This window comes from Lampetra fluviatilis, chromosome 30 (genome assembly GCF_964198595.1).
Source record: "Lampetra fluviatilis chromosome 30, kcLamFluv1.1, whole genome shotgun sequence".
Taxonomy (NCBI): Eukaryota; Metazoa; Chordata; class Hyperoartia; order Petromyzontiformes; family Petromyzontidae; genus Lampetra; species Lampetra fluviatilis.
The window spans coordinates 2,440,101-2,461,594 of record NC_136304.1 but is presented as its reverse complement, the minus strand read 5'-3'; the positions used below and the strand labels follow the sequence as shown (position 1 = coordinate 2,461,594).

At 43.4% G+C, this 21,494-nt stretch overlaps 2 protein-coding genes across 3 annotated transcripts in view; one reads left to right on the top strand and one right to left on the bottom strand.

The window, feature by feature from the left end:
- Positions 1-2,330: 2,330 nt before the first annotated feature.
- LOC144943347 (uncharacterized) lies at positions 2,331-6,009 on the top strand. The gene is made up of 3 exons (XM_078870721.1): positions 2,331-2,589; positions 3,267-3,373; positions 5,449-6,009. Exons 1-3 carry the CDS (start codon positions 2,331-2,333, stop codon positions 5,989-5,991), a joined length of 909 nt encoding a protein of 302 aa, XP_078726847.1. The 3' UTR covers positions 5,992-6,009.
- A 2,207-nt stretch (positions 6,010-8,216) lies between these two features.
- Positions 8,217-21,494, bottom strand: part of LOC144943128 (uncharacterized) — a 70,494-nt gene continuing 57,216 nt past the window's right edge. For both annotated transcript variants that reach the window (XM_078870329.1, XM_078870328.1), the window contains exons 17-21: positions 19,203-19,295; positions 13,924-13,975; positions 13,251-13,400; positions 10,785-10,866; positions 8,217-9,710 (exon numbers count right to left, since the gene is read on the bottom strand). In XM_078870329.1, coding sequence (XP_078726455.1) covers positions 9,675-9,710; positions 10,785-10,866; positions 13,251-13,400; positions 13,924-13,975; positions 19,203-19,295 — 413 coding nt within the window. In that variant the 3' untranslated portion in view covers positions 8,217-9,674. The remainder of the gene's footprint in view (positions 9,711-10,784; positions 10,867-13,250; positions 13,401-13,923; positions 13,976-19,202; positions 19,296-21,494) is intronic.

Below are 21,494 nucleotides of genomic sequence, written 5' to 3'. Positions count from 1 at the left end.
CTCCGACCATGAACACATTTCCAGTGAACTCAAACACGTACGCCAAGCTCTTAAGGCTAATGGTTACTCCGACTACACAATCCGCAAAGCCATCACTCCAACCACCAAGAAGGATCCTGTTGAGGAGCCTTTCAAGACCATCACCTTACCCTACATTGCTGGGGTCACAAAAAAGATCTCCAAAATCCTGATTAAACACAAGATCCAGGTCCGATTCAACACAGTACATAAAATCCGTGATCTGGTACCGTCTGTAAAAGATGTGGTTCCAGACATACAGTACCCTGGTGTCTACAAACTAAGTTGCCTCTGTGGTAGCAGTTACATTGGGGAAACCAAACGACATGTCTCGGACCGCATCCGTGAACATAAAGCTGACCTGAAACACTGTAGGACAAACACCTCAGCCGTGGCAGATCACTGTTACAACTCAGTGGGCTCACATGACATTGACTTCTCCAAGACAGAGGTTCTCTGCAAGCCATCTGGCTATCATGAGAGATTCGTACATGAGGCGATCCACATTTACAAACACAGAGACAATTTTAACCGAGAAGATGGATTCTGGCTTAGCAATCACTGGAAGGACGTAATAAACCATTTTGATACACATTAGGGTGGGTAGAATAATACATAGTGTTATATTAAAAATGTATAAGGTATAGGGTGGTTTATAGCAATACAGTATGTAATTTAATGTTGGTTTTGCCTATGGAAGTATATAGTACGGTATAGACGCGTGTGATGTAAGAGAATAAAGTTTAGATGGAAGCATATTATATAATTTTTTACAACGTAGAATTTTTCATGTATTACTTACTGTTAGTAACTCAGCTTATTGTAGAGTATAGTAAGTTTACTGATGATGCTATGTAGTTTATACTTTAGTTTGTCATGCAGTTTATACTGTAGTTTTTTACGTGGTTGTTTAGTAACTACAGCTACATACTATTAACATTCCTTTCCTTTGTTAATGCTCCCCCCCTTCCCCCCCCCCTTTGATGCTGCTAATCCTGCATAATGCACGGGCATAGTATTGATTTGGAACCCCCCCCGCCCACCTCCTACGCATTTTCCATATGCTGAATTCCTCTTGATATGCAAATTATTTTGTTTAGGCGCTCTTCTTCCCACCTCCCCCCCCCTCTAACCCAGCTTAAATATACGCTCCAAGCTTGGGGTGTTTCATTCTTCGCCTGAGGATGGCTGCTTGCGTTGTGGCCGAAACGTCGTGAGAATTGTTTTATTATGTTTTATTTTTATTATTTTATTACTTCCCTTCTACGTGACTTTACCGAAAGAACCAAGAAGATGAATCCCTGCAGTCACGAAAGCTTTAAATCGAAATACGATTTTTTATTAAACTTATAAGCTATCCAGTTATTTTTCAAGCAATTGTCCGTTTGAAATTTAATTGCACATTAAAGTGCATAGAAATATACAGTACTTACAAAACCTGTCCAAATATAGTTGTCTAAATGTCAGGATTTTTTTTGATCCCACATCAGACCTTCAACAAAATGTTAAACTGTAATTATTATTTCGTAAAAAAGAAATTACATTGTGCTATGCGGTCAATTTAGCAATTTGCCATACCCACGTGTAGAATTCAAATATTTCCAGTTTAGCTCCTATGGCATTACTTTTCATAAAGCACGCTCCAAATATTTGCTCAATTAGTTTGCACGCAATGAACCCATTTGAGAAGGAACATTTGGAACATCAATTTAAAAAGTGGAATTGGGCCAGGGCACGTCGTAAGAAGAGTTGATGATGGACGATAGTCAATAATAGTGACGGATTACCGGCCAAGAAATGTAAAGTTGGCAATAATTGAAACAACTTTCAAGACTTCTAACAATCCCGGAAGTTGGGGATGATGAAGTCAGCACGTGCTGACCAGCAGTGGAACGAACATGGCTGATGTAGATTTTGATGGAGCACATAACATCTATGACTGTACAATGTTCAACACGCGTACTGTTTTGATTTATTTACACATTTACATGTCTGACAATTGAGCCTTTGAATTTCTGCCCTGAGGATGATGGGTGGGTGGGTGGGGTGGAGGTGGGTGAAACTTTTTGAAGAATTAAACTCGATTTGATATTTCGCCACAGCCAATCGCCGGCAACCCCTGACGACCCCACGCGTGCTCGTGGCACGGAAATGTGCGGAGTATAAAGAGCAACTTGGGCTCGTACCACCCCCCCCCCGCCTGCCCGCCCCAACTTCACGAGCTTCAAGGACTCTTAAAGGGGGGAGATGGGGGTTGAAAAACAGAGGGTAGGGCGAGAGGCGGCGTCGCGTGGCTCTAATCAACGACTCTCATGGAATATTGCTCAGTGCAAAAAACCGAGCGCACGGGTTACGCAACTGACGTCTCGCCCTCCCGTCGCGATGCCTCTCGTCGTTGTCACGGGCGCCACGAGGCCTCCGGCAGGAACGACACCGCGGTCTACGCATCAGGTAACCGACTGACGTCGGAGCTCCGATTTAAAGCGCACGCGGAGCTCAAAGCACATGCGGGGGCCACGCGTTTGTTGTTCGTGGGCGAGAAACTTCGCGTGAACGGCTGGACCCTGTCAGGTGATCGATGACAGACCGGGTACTGTGGTTAACATGAAATGCAACGCTACTTGCTGCTTGCTTGAGCTCAGTGCTGGGGTTTTGTTGGCTGCTGTGTACTTTTTTTTTAAGACTTCGTTGTCAACAAAATCGGCATTTATCACTTTGATTTAAAGCTTTCGTGACTGCATGGATTCATGTTATTGGTTCTTTCGGTAAAGTCACGTAGAAGGGAAATAATACAAATATAAAACAATAAAATTCTCACGACGTTTCTTGTTGTGGATTTCACACCTGATGATGATTGCTTGTGTTGCAGTCGAAACGTCGTGAGAATTTAGTTTTATATTTTTGTTATTTCCCTTCTACGTGACTTTACCGAAAGAACCGATAATATTCATCACCTTGTTGTGTAACTCAAACAGGAGCATTTTTGTCCAGCGTGCTGTGGGTTAGCCGAGGTCGTCACTGCAGCTTATGCGCTTTTAAATCTCGAGTGAAACCCCCACGTCTTTCGAACCGCTTGCTTGTGTTAAGTTCATCCTCCGAACCTCCGAGAAGCACGGTTGGCCACTACACACGGTGCCCAAAGAAGTTCTACTTAACAGCACGGACAAATTGGTTGTTTGGGACGCCCTATTCTACTCTGGGTGCGTTCCCCCGCCGCATGCGATAGTCATCGCCGTAACTGTTGCCAGGACCCAATGAATCTGGGCTACGTGAGACGGTCACATTTAGCGATGGTGGGAATTGGGCCAAACACCGGCAAGACGACAACCTGCCCGTGACACCTTCCAGCGTTACAGTACCACAACACCGGCGTGTGCCTAAACATGCGTGTTGGTATTCAATGGACATTAACTAACATGTTCATATATAAGAATCGTGTTTTTTTTAGAAGAGTCACCGAGATTAACGGACGCTATTCACGCTTAAAACATTCCTGTGGGGTCATTCAATCTATCATGTCACGAAAACTGAACGCATTTGTCAATAACACTGCCCTCAAGAGGAATATCTTTTGTTACGAAGGGACATTGCCCGAAACGTCACGTATTATGTTTTTTTTTTCTCTATCTCTAAGGCAGTGTTATTGAAGAATGTGTTATTTTATTATTTGCGGACCCAGTATCGCAAAAAAAGTAATTTTCCGTATGTCACTGCAGCGGAAACGTGATAGCTCATTTAATACACAAGCTTGACGTGTGTGCCCTATCAGTGACAGATTAACAGGTTCGAATCAATGAGGACCTAAAGGGCGCGTCTAATGTGACAAGTTAAATGGAATATTGGCCGCAGGTTTCAGTGCAGCGTTAACAGTAATAATATAGGGGATGGTTGTGACCTCCGTGATTTCTTATCGGGACATTCAATAGGACCGCTCTCAGCTGAGGTGCTTTCAGTCGTAATTACAATTCCAGACTACTTGGCCCACAGATTCATACGGACAAAATTTGTGGGTACTATTGTCCATAACAGCAAACGATAACTATTCAACCATAATCTCTCAACCGCTGAACTTAACTAGAAACTCCTAAGCTTAAGCCCTAACCCCTGATGTCCAAACACTAACCATGAACGTTTAAGTGGTAGCCATATACCGCACCCATAAACAGCACATATAAAACTAAACTCACTTGACCCTGACGCCTGTGATCGGATGAAAATATGGTCAATGCTTGAATAAACATCTTTGGGGACAGTAGCCACAATAAATAACACATGTATGGTTCGTGTTATAGGTGTAAAGCCTATGCATTTCTCGAGAAGTAATGCGTATTTTTTTTTTTACCAGGTAAGGTCCACTGAGCTGTATAGCTCTTTTTCAGAAGTGACCTGGCCACAAATGATAGCTCAACAAAGTGGCCTATCACGTGGACATTTCTGGCAGTCAAATACTGTGCACGCACGATTGTAAATGTGGAGGGAGAAAGTGGAGAACCCGGACAAAAAATCCACGTGACCACGGGGAAAGAGACACGCAAACTCAAAATACACGGGCGTCAGATCTGTCGACCCAGCTGTGAAACGCCCAAATTTCACATTTTTGCATGTACTGCTCAATGTATAACTTGAGTATATTAGTTAAATAATTTGCATTCGTAAGTCTTGTGTGCTCACTTCATACTCGAGATCCCAGTTTGAAATTTACCTGCAACTGTTTAATCATGCAGACGTGGGTACTTGCATAGGCTTCCGCATTTTTCTTGCGAAAGAGAATGTATCTCAATATGCTTCCACAAGATGACAATATCCTGCTGTTTAAAAACAACGTGTTTAAATCCAGTTGTATCTAGACGCTCTAAACAGTCCAACCTGTTTTGCGATGACATCGGTGGCGAGTGGTATCTGAACTGGCCCTGGTCACTCTTTCAATAACCAGCACTATCCAGGGGCCCACCATCCAGCCAAGTGCTGCACATTGTTTTGTTAGAACTCAGACTTGTATACAATGGGTGCACCACGGTCAACAGACATGGTGTGTGTTGTTTGGCAATGTGTGTGGATATCCCCACATCTTCCAGGACAAACTGGCCAGTGGAAGAGTAGGCCAGATTCCTTCCAAAATGACTCTCCAGAATCCCCCACCCCTCGAGTGGAGGTGTTCCCACCAGCGGTGGTTGTGAGCAAGAAATTGCAGTGCAGCACCTTCGAGCATTTTATTGCGTTGAATTGAATATAATGTGTAAAAAATTTATACATTTCCTCTTAATGAATTTTTGCAAATGCAGTAAATAATTGCAAACATAAAGTGCATAAATGCTGTAAACAGATGAAGTGCAGTGGTCAATTATTCACAAAGGGCTGTGAATGATTATTTACCATTCCATGGGGTTGTGAGATAATGCCACTTCTGCGTTTGATCTCGTGTGCAAGCAGGTGGCCTGCAGGCACAGAGGGAGAAGGGGCCTTTCCCTGCACATCGCCACCATCCTGCTGCTGTGGCTGTGCTGTGCGCAGTCGCTGACCCAGGGACCCAAGCGGCAAGCGGCTGCGGCCAGACCCCCGGGGGACTTGCCCTCGCCGCGCAAAGAGCGTCCCAACAGCTCGGCCGGACGCGCGCCCAAGGACGAGGTGCTGGCCTCCAGCCAGGACGCCCTCGTGGTGACGGAGCGCCGCTACCTCAAGAGCGACTGGTGCAAGACGCAGCCGCTGCGGCAGACCGTGAGCGAGGAGGGCTGCAACAGCCGCACGGTCATCAACCGCTTCTGCTACGGCCAGTGCAACTCGTTCTACATCCCGCGGGGCGCGGCAGGCCCCCTCGGCGCGAACGCCTTCCAGTCGTGCGCCTTCTGCAAGCCGCAGCAGGTCGGCACGCTCGCCGTGGCGCTGGACTGCCCGGGCCGCCAGCCCGCCGTGACGCGCAAGCTGGTGCCGCGCATCAAGCGGTGCCGCTGCATGTCCGTAAGCGTCGGAGACTGAGCTACGTTTCGTTTTTGCCGCCGCTCGGCCCGGTCTTGCTCGCAAGAGACGCCGGGAGAAGGCGACGATGGACTTTCGTGGTTGTCGGGCAGTGAAATGGCCAGTGTTACGTTTTCTTAAAAATATTCAGCCGTTTTTATTTCAGGTAATTATGGCTGTGAGTGGATGAAAATGACTGCAACTGCCTACCGAGATTATTACGGGAATCTTAACGAAGTCTGACTGAAAATGCAGTCTAAGATAATTTAGTTAAGTTCTTAGAGACAGCAGTGTACCGAGGAAGATCAAAGTAAGTAATTTTCGAGACCTTAGATGTATATACAAGATGTTACCCAGTTCACCGATTGGCTGACCTGATAGTATTAAGAGAAGGGGGTCAGATTGCTTGCCCCTTTACACCAACATTTAGCAACTGAGGATATACTACATTTGACTGCCTTCCCACCTTAGTCGACTAGGCTAAGATTATAATTAAAAAGTCTGACTAAACGAACACTGGTTTCGGCTGTATGTTTTTTGATGTTCCAAAATTGCTTCATGTTCAGGTGAAAGTCACCCAGTTAAAACTTAAAGTTTTTTTTATTTTACCAGGTAAGGCCCACTGAGCTATAGCTCGTTTTCAGAACTGCCCACAAATGACAGCTCAACGAAGTGGCTTATCACGTGGACAATTTAATGCAGCCAAATACCCTAAACGCGCGTTGATTCTAAATGTGGAGGGAATAACTAGAGGACCCGAGGAAATGTCACAGTCGGAATCAAACCCACGACATGCTGTATACCAGGCGAGGTAGTTAACATCTCATCACCATGGCGCCCCAATTGTTGTTGTTGTTGTTGTCTGGAGTAATAAAAAAGAGAAATACCCGCGCGTGCACGATGGAAGAATTACCGACGGCCGCGTGTAAACAATGAACAAGCCTCGGCTATTCATCTCGCCTACTCCTGGGGTTTTTATTTTCTTTTAGAGTATGTTGCTACAATTAAAACACTTAAACCTGGAAAATATCGGATCAATAGCGCATCAAAGAGGGGCACGCGGTTGGAATAATAAACACGACCCTCTTGGGAGTGATCCCTTCCTTGGACCACTTCAGCTCCGTGCGATCGACTCCACTCAACACGACTGCCGTTGAATACCCCTCCAGGAATTCATAATTTCCGATTGGTTTCCATCCGATGGGTAGCGTTCGAGACGATTTTCAAGCCAAGGGGTCTTAGTGTGTTGTGTGTCAAATGCTTAAAACTGATACGAAAGAGGTTGAATTATTGTTTCCGAGGTTCCCTATGGTGTGTGTTTCTGTACGTCTGTCACAGAGGTGGTTCTCAATCAGAATATAACCCAAGGTTTTTTGCAAAATCAATAAGTTACTCAAATGTTCAGATTTTTTTTAAGCAAAAATGTGACATTGCCTATTTTCCGTGCTTTACCGAACACAGTAGTGAACTTTAATAAAAACAAGTTTACGCAATTTCAAGATGTTATTTCATGTAAAACTAACCTATTCTCCAGAACATTATGCACCCCCAACTTTTGCTGAAGAATACTGGGGGTGGGGGGGGGGTGTGGGGGGAAAGCAATTATATTTTAATACGTCACAATTGTGCCATTATCGGATACATTTGATTTTGCGCGGTAGATATGAAAAAGTATATTATTATTATTATTAAGAAGAATAAGAAAAGCCTATTGTGTGTTAAGCAATGTGCATTGTATATTATGAGTCTTCATATGGCAATTGGGTTCAGTTCATTAATTTAAACCTGGGGGAAAAAAATATCTGGCCCAGGTTTCTGCAGCCCTCGCAAAGGCGATGCCCTTGCATGAAAAGCTACATCATTCTAAGCATACAGTGCAACAGCACTTTAGAGATTATTACACCACATGAATATTTAAAATTGGATTTAAAATCGTTTTTACGGCATTACACGTTCAGGTAACTGGATACGTAAAATACTGTTGGTCATAAAGAGACGCTCGTAATGATGTGCATAGTTGTAAAGATAGCATCCGAGATTTACAAAGCTGATGTTCTTTACAATGACGTGAGAAGATTTCGCCTGGGTTTCATTTGTTTTATATATAAACTGTAGCATTTTGCCCAGTTTCACTATCTTCAATAAAAGAGCCAAACTTGAGGACTTTGGACCCAACATTGATAATTACTTTGAATATTTTTTTGTTAAATATTGTCATAAAAATGCTTGGAAATATATTTTTTTATTTGTAAACTATAATCATACTTGCTTATTTGTGCATTGCAGTCCTTTTTGTGAAATACATAAAAGATACGTGGGAAAAATGAGGCTTTTAAAATTATGTGTTGTCTTTTAATAAAAAAAAAATCTTGAACTACAGTTCATCTTGATTAAGATTTCAAGATGTGCATGTGATGTGTACGCTTGTGGGCACGTGGCGATTAAAGGGCTTCGGCCTGGATAAAGGGCACATGATCCGTTTTCTTCAAGGCATCATTAACCACGAGCAGCAACGAGCGATCCACTGCTGGATGAAGGCCTCCCCTCTAGCCATCGCCAGCTCACCTAATACACAGGAGCCGATTTCACCGCTCCATCTCCACAATGGTCGGCGGTGCTCTCAGACGCGTCACAATCCTCGACTATCGGCCATCTCTCGCCATGTGTCGTGCCCACTCCCCATTTTCTTTTCTTGCTGTCGACAGTTTAAAATACATCATTTAACCACCTTATTCTAATTTGGGAGTGAAACGGAAGATGCCCACTGCAACTTGAACCCCGGCTACCTGAGTTAAGATTCCTGGCCGCTGCTAACATCGGTGGCGATTTGAATCGGAGCTGCACCTGGACACCCCTTCAGCAACTCTCACTGACCAGCATGGTGAAAAAAATATGGTCAAGTCACTCATTTATTTCTCAAATTTCCAGATAGCTGCGAGAGTAGTTCAGTAGGGTAAGTGTACAATGTCGACTTAAAAACAAAAATACTGCAGAGTTCATAAATGGCAATTATGCACGCAAAAAGACCAATGTCTGATAAAATATGGCAAGCTATGCTATAACGGCACGTACACATACACACATTGGGGCAAAGAAATAAAATTGCAAGTACACATTTGATACATTCAAATTTGAGAGACAACTACTTCACCTATACATTGCTATTGTAGGTGTAAATTATGTACAATTATTTACAATGTGCAAACTATTGCTTTTCTTGATTTCTATTTTTTTGGGAATCCTAAGCTGGATAATCATTCTCTTCGAGTTAAGGTGGCAACAAAAAGTGCATCCACCTCAATTACATCCACTGCACAAGATGCATTTTTCCATTCTCTCGGCGATATTTGCTTCCGTCGCGTGGATCTTCCTTGATATATTTTTGCAATCACTCCAGCTTTCATCATATGACTGCAACACTGGCGGATGTGTGGCATTACAATTTGGAATGTTCGAATGCACACACACACACACACGGGGGTGACACAGTGATGGCAAACCACCGTATAGTGCCACCAGTGTATGTCCTTCCTGCTATACCTTTGTAAACAACGATGCGGTAAACGGCATCACGCAGACTTGCAGAAGTCTTCAGGGCCCACTTATAAACTTCAGTGAAATACCATTGGCCACAAAATGTGCGTGGTGAATATGCAGGGGGCTTGACACTGGAAGTTTCCACGTCGGTCAACGTTTGCAGAGAACTAGGGTTTGGCCTCCTTCTGATGTAGTTTGGCTTTCTGCAAAGAAAAAAAAAATACAAATGTAGACACGTGTCTCAGACAAGTCACAGACCAAAACTCGACACATTCGTCAATAATACTACGGCCTTAAAATTGAATAAATAAAAACCAATCCTAGGTGACGTTTCAGGCAATGGCGTTTCTATCATCACGCATAACGAGTACGCAACTCTGACGCATCAATATTTGCACCAGTGCCAACGTAGCGTCAACAAATATATATTTTTGTTTCTCAGACGAGTAAGTGCTCGCCACAATTCAACATGTAACGAAGCTCTATTTTATAAGAAGTGCTCCACAGCAGCGCATGATGGGTTTGTGTACAGGATTGCGTTTTGCATCAAGTGCGAGCCCTTTCTTTTATACGGAGCGTTCTTTCCGCGAACATCCCAGAGCATTTATTTACAAGTTTTATTGCCGATGAGACCTAGAATTGTTGAAACCAGTCCAGAGTTTGCTTGGTTAAACAAATGCTGTTTGGTAATATTGGTCTGGAACGCAAATGGACTGATGGACGAAAATATTATTTTATTCTAATGTAGAGACACAGAACAGTGTTCTTGCCAATACTTATTTGACAACAAAGTAGAGGAACATAGTTTGAACATTTTTAAAAATATTGCATCGCATTTAAAGTCTTAAATCTTGTCATTGAACACTGCTGTGCATTATTAAGAAACTGTGTAAAACATTTGAGGCATAGCTGGGTAAAAGAATGAATTGTGCAGTGTTAGACACATTGAGATGATTTACAAAAGAAATTCGTGCTGCAAAAAACCCGAGCATCACAATTTTTACGACCAACAAAGTGATTCAAATCATTAAACATAACACATTCTCATGCAATTAATTAAAAACTGTTACATCGCAACAAAAAGCTAGTCAGTATTTGTCAGTCACCCGATGAGAATACTGTACAAATGCACACGACTACACATAATATACAATGATACATTAAAGCTCTTGAAATTGCCTTAATGTGTTTTTACTTGTGTTTGCAATATTTCATAAGACTTTTTTTAGTACAGTTAAGTTCACAATTGCTGGGGTGAGCAGCTGGTATGACCTTACCAGTCCTGTTGACTTTTTGACAGTAGTCGGTGCCTTCTTTTCTTCCATCTTCTGCTGGACATTCTGCTGTGCTTGTTTGAGTCTAGAATAAAAAAACAAAACCACGCGTATATGCACAGGCATGTTGTATTCTTGTCATCTTAAAAGTCAGCCTATTTTAATTGTGATAGGAATGTCTGGAGCGCTAGGGCAGCAGTAAACGCACTGCAGTATGAACCTTAATTTGAATCTCATCAATAGCTAACATCAGTGTTGAGTGATATCTGATAATGGTAATGGGGTCAGCTACTTTGCGAATCCGCATTGACTAGTGTGGCGAAGTATGGTCAAACCCCAATGACCTTCAACATTGAACTGACCAAGGGCTGACAATTAGGCAAAGATGCAGTCCTGTAATTGTTGCTCACATCACTGCTGACAAAAGGGCCTCTATTAAAGGAATTAGTCTTGAGGGTATTTGGCCTACTCTTCGACGATTGCAATTTGCAGCCAATAATTTGTATAAAAAAGCGTATATTTTAAACACACAAGAGTACATTAAAGGGCAATGATCTCGTTCTTACAATGTTATTTGGGGATGGTTGCCAAATACGTATGGAAAGGTCTGTGCGCCTGGGTTTGCGTGCCACTGAAAGTCACGCTAATAGCCAACGTACAGAGGCCATGCAAGCGAGGGAAAACTCACTCATGCCAACCGCCTCGTAGAGCAGCAAGTAAAAATAAATAGATGATGCGGGAGAGGCAAAGTAAAATAAATTTCCCTCCATCATATTAAACCTAAAATTAATACATTAAAACTTATGTAGTGTAAATTATAACCTATGACAGCTTGTGTGTGTGTGTGTGTGAATTTTTTAAAAGTGATATACAGTGTGGATTTGCTTTTATTTATTTGGGCGAATGTGGAAAACATTGAAAGATTCTTCAGCAACGTGGTAACCCGAACGGAGAGTTTGCCTCTCCAAATTTGTAGGGGAACTTTTTAGGCAACCACAGCAGTAGAATTGTATTTCAAGCAGATTTTTATTTTACATGTATATGAAATTTAAAACGACTCCAAATTTATTTCCCCAACTTTGTATTGGACCGTGCATTATTTTACACATACTTGCCCACCCTACCGATGGTTAAAGCGGTATGCTGGTTATTTTAAACCTTTTTCCTCTACACCGATTTTCTAAGTAAATCATTATCGCTATATAACATTTCCGAACAGAAATTCAACGCCTTGGATGCAACACTTGTGCTGAAAGTCGGCAAGCAGTAAAAGGGTTAGCAAATCGTCAGCCTACGACTTTCAGATATGCTTCTGCAGCCGTCTGGAACGCTCTTCCTTCCAACATTAGGATGCCACTGAAGCTACGTAATTTTAAATCTCGGATGAAAACTCATTAATTTAGAATTGCTTTTTGTGTTGAGTTTTTCGTCCTTCCCCCGCACCTTCGATTATTACTGTTGGCTACGTACTGTGCAAAAGAAGTTCAACATACATACATACATAACTGGGCAAGGACGTGACACACATGTATCTGAACTTCAGAAAGCCTCCGAGTGTCTCAGCATGGCCATATATATTTTCCAGGCCTCCCCTAATGAGCATTAGGTAGAAGCATTAGTCATCAGCGTAGGGGTTTTTATTTACACCATGTGATGATGGGAGTCGGTAATGTGACTAAGACTGGCACGGAATTAACAACGGGGAGTGTAAATCTCACGATGCGCGCATGGTTAGCTCTAAAAGCACACAAGGTGACATTGCAGTGGCAATTTGTGCCATTGTTCATAGCACACCCTGAATACTTGCCTCACCCCCAAGCCCCAACGCGCATTGCTAGCCGTCTCGTACGTAACTTATTCAATGTTACGTCAATCGCAGTGGCCGTCGCTATTATTTTATATCTGCAATTGTTTTTTTTATTTTTCCTACAAGTTAGTTCCGTAAAGAAACGCTTAAAAACTCACGTGTGAACTAAACAAAATGAACATTTTACACCACTGTTTATTATTAAAATTGAAGCGCTTTGGTATAGTAACACTTAAAGTGAACCACGAGAGCCAGTGTGATTAAAGGGGATGGGAATACATGTGCAGTGGATGGCTAATTGCAGCAGCTCGCTCAGCGGTAGAGCAAGCGGCTCACATTCTGGAGGTCCCATCATCCTTCCTGGGGTCATTAAAACGAGTACCACTTTGTGGTTGCCCTGTGGAAAAACCTGCCACCACCATACAAGTGTGTGATATGCACCACTGGCTCAGGACTGTAAAAACAGCAGATGACCAACACTTCAATGCTCATTGAAGCAATAACTTACTTTGAAATTCAGCAGACCGATGGGCATGTTACATAAAGGTAGAGTGGATCATATCAACAGTACAAGCAAAAGCTAACAAATATCACATAGCTCCGCATGATTGTTTAGCCATGCCTCGCCGTGCCATAGCGTACTAGAAATATCAGGATCTTACAGCTCTGCAGCGATGAGCTTGCTGTCTTTCTTCCAGCAGTCCTTGAAGTGTGAGCAGAACTCGTGCCACAGCGAAAAGAAATGATTTGGAGAGACCTCCTTCTCTCCTGACCGGGGCTTTATACCAAAGAAGCGAGCCGTCTCGAGAAAACTGACCCGATAAACAATTGCAAACGCACATCGTCATCATCATCATTATCATCGTCATCATCATCACTGACACAATCGCCTCCATCAACATAATAAAACACAGTACACACCGTCACATATCCGACTTGCAGGGAAATTTTGTTGTATATAGGTGGATATGTGAAAAGGGCCAGATTTTTGAACGTATAGATAAGCATGAATGTATCCGCCAATGCCACACAGTGAGTGTGGGCAGTCAATTGTACAAGGGACAGTCGGATATGTGTCATTGTGCTGTACGATCGTTCTCATGAGCATTGCCTTGTAACGTTAAATGTCAGCGTTAAACATGCACAAAGATAAATCGAGAAAACTATGAAATGCCACTTTTAGTAAAAGCTACGAAAAATAAAATAATTAACACTGCTGGCTTATTTTTCTGGAAAGTTAAAACATTTGCTTCGAGTGATTTAATAGTTATTTTGGCGCCGTAAAAAAGTTTGTTAGATCATGCCTGGTCTTTCATCCTGTTCCTGTGGGCTTACCTTGTGTGCGATTCTTCCAGAAACCTCTCCTCCGCATCTTGTTCAACTTTTGCTGAAAATATATACAGACACGGTAACACAAGGAGAACTCTTTAGAATTAATGTTTATTGCGCCAAACTGGAATAGCGAAGCGGAATTCTGGAAATCAATATATTTCAGCAACAATACCAATGGTGCATTACAAATGTGGGGGGGGGGGGCTATTCATATTTACTTGAGCGCAAGGTTGCCTTGTTTTGTCGATAACTGTGTTAATAAGTTGTCTGCTGTTGGCATTTCTCACAGCAGACTGAAAATGTGAAACACTATATCATTCATTTATGCATCAAAGCAATGTTTGGCAATAGTCATGTAACAAACACAAGTAAAAATACATATTTTTTGTTGTGTTTACTAACTCAAATCACCAACAACTATCATGGACATAATAATGCGAACGTTTACTAATTATTCAAATGGTAAGCAAGTTACACAGCATATTGATATCGGTTGAATCTAGATGCAAGATAAATCTAAATAGTAATTGTTGTTGTCATGTATGCTACATTTAAAAAATAGCGGAACAAGACAGAACACATTAACAAATACATTGCAAATAAAGATCATACAATTGAGACAGAGTGGATTCCTGAATAGAATTGTGACCTCAAATTGTGACACTTGGAAACCAGGCATGCAGATTTAGAGCGCCGACACGGCCTTTCGATTTCTCACAGTTGTATACAGCTTGGAAGCACAAGCACACAAGTAGTTCGCAATAATTGTTGCGCGAATGGATCTAATTGTTGCTATTTAGCAAAGGCGAGGAATTGTACTGCTGCCAACACCGTTAAACATTTTTTTGGTTAGGCACCGTAAAAGGTTGGGAGTTTATTTTTCCCCACGCGTATATATTTATTGGCTTCAGAAGTCCTCGCGGGCGAGCCGAGATGCCTGACGCGGGGATGAATGTTGTTGCTGGCCAAGCTCACAGAAGCTGCGTCCAAAAACAACTGGGCGAAGACAAATGTGCTCGGTCCACTTGTTACAAAAAGCCACTGCCGTTATGGACCGCGATGTTTTCTGCTGGCACCGGGCATACGTTACACATTTTAAGTGAATAATTTCTGATTAATATCAATCTATTTTGAACTATTAAAAAGGCTGAACGGAAATGTATTGCACTTTAGCGAAGTAAATCGCAAATATTGTTTCAAACGTTAACGCAGTATACTGTCAGAAGGCTTAATTGGCTGAGGCTCAATGTAGGAAACATTCTGGCCTTCTTACAGGGTATTCTAAACGATATCAAAGCAATCGTCCAATTATAGGCAACATTTTTTGCTACCTGAACCTTAACTCATTACACTGTTCGAGCTTTTGCACCTTAAAAAAACAAACCAAGTCTTAATCATTTCAGGATATATGCAAATACATGTTTTAAGGTGACATCAAACACTCCTGACGTCTCAATTTGAACTGGAAAAGAATAACACAAAGGAAAAAAAAAAGCAACGGTAGAAATTTTCCAGTGAAAGAAGTTCTTTCTTGTTAAAAAATAAACAAGCAACTCATTAGACAAACAAATACGCTTGCAAGCAAAACTGCCGGCGTGACATCGCCAGGGTCTTTAAGGGGTTAAGCCCCCAGAAAGAGGGATAGTGTCCCTAACAAACCTCTCCCACTTGGGCGGCAAGAAAAAGACCGCTTAAGTCTCAGTTTTTCCCCCCTCCGCCACTCTCTCACGCGTTTGCCATTCCGTTGGGAAGTCGGACAGGATGAACTATGTGTCACTTGGTGCCTCCGCAGGGTGCAGCAGCACACAGCAGGGGGGGGGTGGAGAGGGGTGAGGCAGGGAGGCCGCTGCCTGGCCGTAGCCGCCCTGACCTCTGCCCTTTCTCTCCGCCCTCTCGCTCCGCTGCGCCTTTCATCAGGCGCCTTGTGACTAATGCATTGGTCTCAGGCCGTGACTTTTCCCCGCGCGCAGGCAGGCAGGCAACTCGCTGGCCCCTCTCTCTCTCCCGCTCAAATTGTGAGGCCACCTTTCATCTCGCGCGTGTTGTTTCTTCGCTACTGTTACAACGTCCACCTCCTCTCTGTCGCCGGCTCCAGCGCCGCACTCGCAGCACGCCGGATGATGGGGGTCAGGCCGTGTTGTTCCAGCAATTACATCGGCGACGCTCGAAAACTTTTCGGAAAGTTGCTCTCAATTGTAATTAAGATCAGCAATTGTACCCGTTATGTCACTACGCTGAAAATGCCACGGAAGATAAGGCAATTAGTGAAATGTCACACTTCCAGTCATGTTACTAGAATTTTTATTTAGAATTTATTGCGCCGTGTATGCATGGATGAATGCCTCCACCCACCACACTGTTGTTGGTCATGGCGGTTGATTGACCATATACTCTTAGCTTTTTCGGTAAAGTCACGTAGGTAAAAAATGAAATTAATAAAAATAAAAGAATATTATTAATTTTAATTTCATTTTTTACCTACGTGACTTTACCGAAAAAACTAAGAGTATGAATCCTTACAGTCACGAAAGCTTCAAATCTAGAATTGATTGACCATACTTCACCATGCTGTTCAGTGCCCAGGGCTCCTTCATAGATCACTCGCCACGGATGTTAGTCACGGCCGGGGAACAAACCCAAGTGGCTAGGCTCACCACGCAGTGGGCTAACCACTGTGCCACCACTGACCGCACAGCTGTGCCATTCCGCTGCAGATTATGAACAATCAGGATTGACAAAGTATCGAAGTTGGAGTTGCGGATTAATCACTCGTTACAAGGAAGCCTTGCAAGCTTTGAAAGCGGCTTTGCGAATGGGGCGATGCGTTCCTGCACACGCGATACACCAATATTCTGACACGCGAGCTCTTTACCTCCGCAAGCTGCCTTCATCTCTACGCGACATCAACTGCTCACCTTACTAAGCTTTTTGGATCAATGCGGCTGAAAAAAAATCAATTTTGAGTGGCACTGACGGAACCCGCTGTGAAGCATTTAATAGGTTGTTTTTGTAAACAAGTCACCCGATATATTGTTTCAGCACTACCCTACGGGCAGCACCGGCCCACTGCAACTGGAGGAGGGCCTAGGGATTACTGATCTGAGGGCACACGATGAGGCTTCACTTCGTCAGCCACCGCGACTACCCGCGGAGAGATACATTTCATCAACTGAAGACCTACACATATGTGAACAGATATTATTTCAGTCGCCACGAATTGTATAAAAACACGTTGCAGGCATAACGTTCTTGTTGTTGTAAAAGTAAACGTGGATTGGTGGAGACTGCCGTGGCGTTAAACAATCTGTCTAGTTTTAACAAAATATCCCTGCCACCGTCCACCCAGCGATTACAAATGGGTGCCCCACAGATAATCATCAGTTTGCATATCTTGGGGGTAAAGTGTGGGGATTTCCAACTTCTTCCAAGATGTTTGCTCAGTGTGGAAGAGTAGGCCAAACTTCCCTCCAAGGGGGCTCTCGAGACCCCTCTTGTGTCGGCCCTGTTGCTAGCAGTGGAGTGAAAAAGAAATTGCAGGACTGCACATTAACCTTTTCCATATCCACAAATCAAACATTTTTTCGTAATAATTTCTACACGAAGCAATTTAATATTTCTGTAATTGATAACGCTTAAGTTGCTATTTTAATGAGGCCATTAATGCTCACAATTACAATTGCTCTTGCTGGCAGTGTGTTCATTTTCAAGAGCAGATTAATTAAGTGGTATTTGGCCTGCTAACAAAGAACACTTTATTGCAATTTGAGAATCGCACTTTGATTAAAAATCAGCCACGGTGACCCTACACTTGCACATTATGGCTGTGAGATCAAATACAGTAATTAACTTATCGGAGGCCAATTCACTGGCCAACCAGTGGAAGGGTGTGATGATGTGTAATTCCCTTCCTGCTCTGCCCTTCATACTAAACCAAGGTCTAAGAGCCTGGGCTAAAAGCCAATGAGCTGGCAGACTCTAAGAGGGTTAAGCGAAGATACCATGCTGCGTTTCCACGGCCATCGGTAACCAGACCCGAGTAACGCTTCAACGTTCTTGTCATAGCCCGGCAGAGCTCATTTCTTGCCTCAAAGTTTCATTTTCGCACGGCTCCATGGGCTCGGGACTGGACATCTGTGAAAAAGAGCTTCATAGCCAGTGGCGGCTCCTGCAAAATCTCTCAGGGGGGGGGCAAATGTCTGGATGATTGATAAGGATAAGGTCCACCCATGCAATGGATAAATTAACAGCTTAAGCATGTAAAGGCAACTTCACTTCTTTAATATTAATGAAAAATAAAGTGACTCTTACAATACATCTTGTTTGTTTCTATACTCACTATTAAAACAAACCACTCAGGTTTATTTTATTAAAGATTCCACTAGGTGGCGACAAATTATATTGTTGGATGAAACGTGCTTACGTATGATGACGTAAGCACGTATGATGACGTAAGCACGTTAGGGCGAGCCCTCCCGGAAGCCATAGAGAATGCATTGCAGCGCCCCCGTTCGAAAAAAAACATCTTTGAATGTAAGTCTATGGGACCACTCTGGGCGATTCTCAGCTGGAGGGAAATCGCCCAAAAAGAGGCGGTACTCCACAGAACGTAGCATGACGCTGATTGGACTATATCCAGAGGCACAGTGACGGCTAGCATGACTCTGTGGTTGAATGACATTGGTGGTGCGTCGCCCAATCGCCCTAATGAAGAAACCGCCCCTGTTCATAGCTCAACGGATTTGTCCAGGATGAAGAAATATTTCTGATTCCGACTCCTCCTCCATCCCTCGCCACCTCTCCCTTCGCCCAGAGGTGGGCATGAGTAATTCATAATAAGGTTTAATAGGTGTTTGTGTTAACACATACTATACAAAGCTAAAATCTCTCCATATGTAATTTTGCCTATGCGTCGCCATTTTATGCAGATATTTCATTTTTTACTGGTTTTTTTTCTTTCTTTACAAGTGCAATTTATCTTTTTAGCTAAATAAGGCACTTAGCAGCTTCCACATAAAAGGTGCTTTAAGAGAGTACATTATTATTATCCGATGGCATTATAACTACTTCCGGAGAGCAGCTCCAATTACCGGCCTACTTTGCAGGTTTCTGATATCGAGCAAGCGGGCCTCGCGCGCGAGCCTCCTCGGCCCAGTTCGGCCGACGTGGGAAATCCGGGCCGGCTCGCCGCAGCTACCGCAGGGAACGTGGCACGAGAATCCGAAACTCCGAGCGCGGGATGGGCCACCGGCCACCGTCATCCGTGCCTTACGGCGGCCGCGCACCTTTCTCGATGAATTCTTCCATTTCGGACTTGAACGGCTCCAGGTTTTCCTCGCTGGAAAGTCGGCAAACCTTCGCCATCTCAGTCTCGCACACTGCAAGGGAGAGATGCGAAAAGGGGCCCGGTGGTTTAAGTCACAGACTTGTATGGCGAGTAACGACGCGTTGAATGAGCAATCACAGATGTAGATTTTTTCTTGCTGGTAATAGATGCGAAAAATCACGCGTGTTCATGTGCGAATGTGGAGCTTCTGTTACACGGAGCCTGATCAGAGCAAACGAAGGTGGAACTCATAGGAGGCAGGCAATACAAACGAGACAGGACATGGGAAACGGAGGGTAAAGCGAGATTGCACAAACAAGGCAGTACGAATTAATTTAAAAAAGACAAACGGAACATGAGACCTCACAATTAATCAAATCACTTTGAGGGTGAACTGTCATACGTGTACTAATCTAACAAGCATTGCAACTCGGTGGATAATAGAGCCATTGGGAATTTAAATTTGTTGACAAGTTTAAATAGTAGGTGCCAACATCAGGGGATTTCGTCAATGAAATTCTATTGCTTGGTGCAAAACATGTTGCCCTTTTGTTTTCATACCAGATGTTATTACCCACATTTACATAAGTGGTACCACGTTAAGTAACAAACTTAAAACACGCTTGGCTGACATAATCATTTGAGCCTTTCTCCAGACCTGTTTTCACACCATTTGAGGCCCGGATTTATTTTGCAAAAGGAAAATATTCGGCAAGCAAAACACAGGGTGACCAGCACGGACACCTTTCAACGGGCAAACACTCACGCACACACATGGAGATTTCTTTAAAAGCTCGCAGACATTCAAAAATGCCACGTCGCACGCCACCGACCCCAATTCAATACATTCACCGAATTCTCTCCTGGACGACAAAACAACAACCCACGACACCTGAACGTGTCATCGTCTGCTCAGTTTACGCGCTGCAGGGAACAATACGTTGTTATTTCACAGTCTCACGCCTCCTGCATTGTTTCCCATTACTGCACCTTTCCTTGGTTCAGGAGTGAAGAGAGGTGCGAAGGTGGTGCTCGATTTCAGGACAATAGGTGTCAGTAACAGGTGTCCCAAGGCCTCCAAAAATAAAAGCAGAAAGTGGAAGAACTGAAGCGGGTTTTTATTTTGTTTGGAACATATATACCCGCATTTGCCAATCCACGGCTGGATTAGGGCCAAGCCACTCCGCGCAGGCCATTGCGGTTATTTAATAATTCTTCACCACGCTGGTCAGTGCGGGTCGGTGAAGATGGGAGGACACAGTCGTGAGGGCATGTTACAGTACAACAATTTATTTTGCTGCATTGGTGACAATGTAACCCCCCTCCGCCCAGCAACAGCAGCCTATAAATGCATTTGCGTGCATCGAGGATCAACTTGGAAATAGTGCTTGGAGATGATTGGGCGAATTTTAGGTAATTTGGCCATAGAGTGTGTGGGTTTATGTTTTTTTAAATATTTTTTTGTTATGCAGCTTGTGCTGGAAAATGCAGACTCTAAATTACGACACTCACGTAATAAGAAGTATGTTTAATTTGACCAGGTATGGCCCACTGAGCTACTGTATATAGCTCTTTTTCAGAAGAGACCTGGCCAACAATGGTAGCTCAACGATGTGGCTTATCACATGGAAATTGATAGCAGCGAAATACTCTAAACGCATGTTTCTAAATGTGGAGGGGAAAACCGGAGGACCCAGAAAAACATTCACGCGACCACGGGGAGAGAGACATGCAAACCCCAAATATACAGCAAAAATCATGGAAGGGATCGAACCCACGACCTCCTGTATACCAGGCGAGGTAATTTATATCTCTCCACAGCGGCGCCCTTGCACCAAGGAAAGCCTCTCTGAGTGCCACAGGCACCTTTTTAGAAGGGTCGTGCATTTGGATGTTTGTTCAATTCCAATAATAGGTATTTGGCATGTGGGAACAACAGTAGAATAGATGGGAGTAACCCCATTCATACGAGGAGGTAACGGTCTCAAAGTTCCCCACAGACAGTTTCAAAAATCCATTGGCCACATAACCCAAGCCTACATTCATCTATTCCCATAAGCCTCCCATTCAAATACCAAGTTCAAAGCGTGCTTAGCTCCAGAGATCAAACCAGATCAGGCGCAGAGTGATTTATGGAGTTCATTGGGTCGACTACAGCATTCATATAAAGGTGCGCACAAAAGTCCTTGAAGCATTGTAGGCCAAGTTTCCATGGTTGTCACCCATCACTACAGTTTACCCAAGATTGTTC

Bases quoted from the DNA above. Each gene is read 5' to 3' on its own strand.
- LOC144943347 (XM_078870721.1), top strand. From the start codon at position 2,331: ATGGAATATTGCTCAGTGCAAAAAACCGAGCGCACGGGTTACGCAACT. The intron at 2,590-3,266 runs GTGATCGATGAC...AACTGTTGCCAG, and splicing joins GAACGGCTGGACCCTGTCAG to GACCCAATGAATCTGGGCTA. The intron at 3,374-5,448 runs GTACCACAACAC...GTGTGCAAGCAG, and splicing joins TGACACCTTCCAGCGTTACA to GTGGCCTGCAGGCACAGAGG.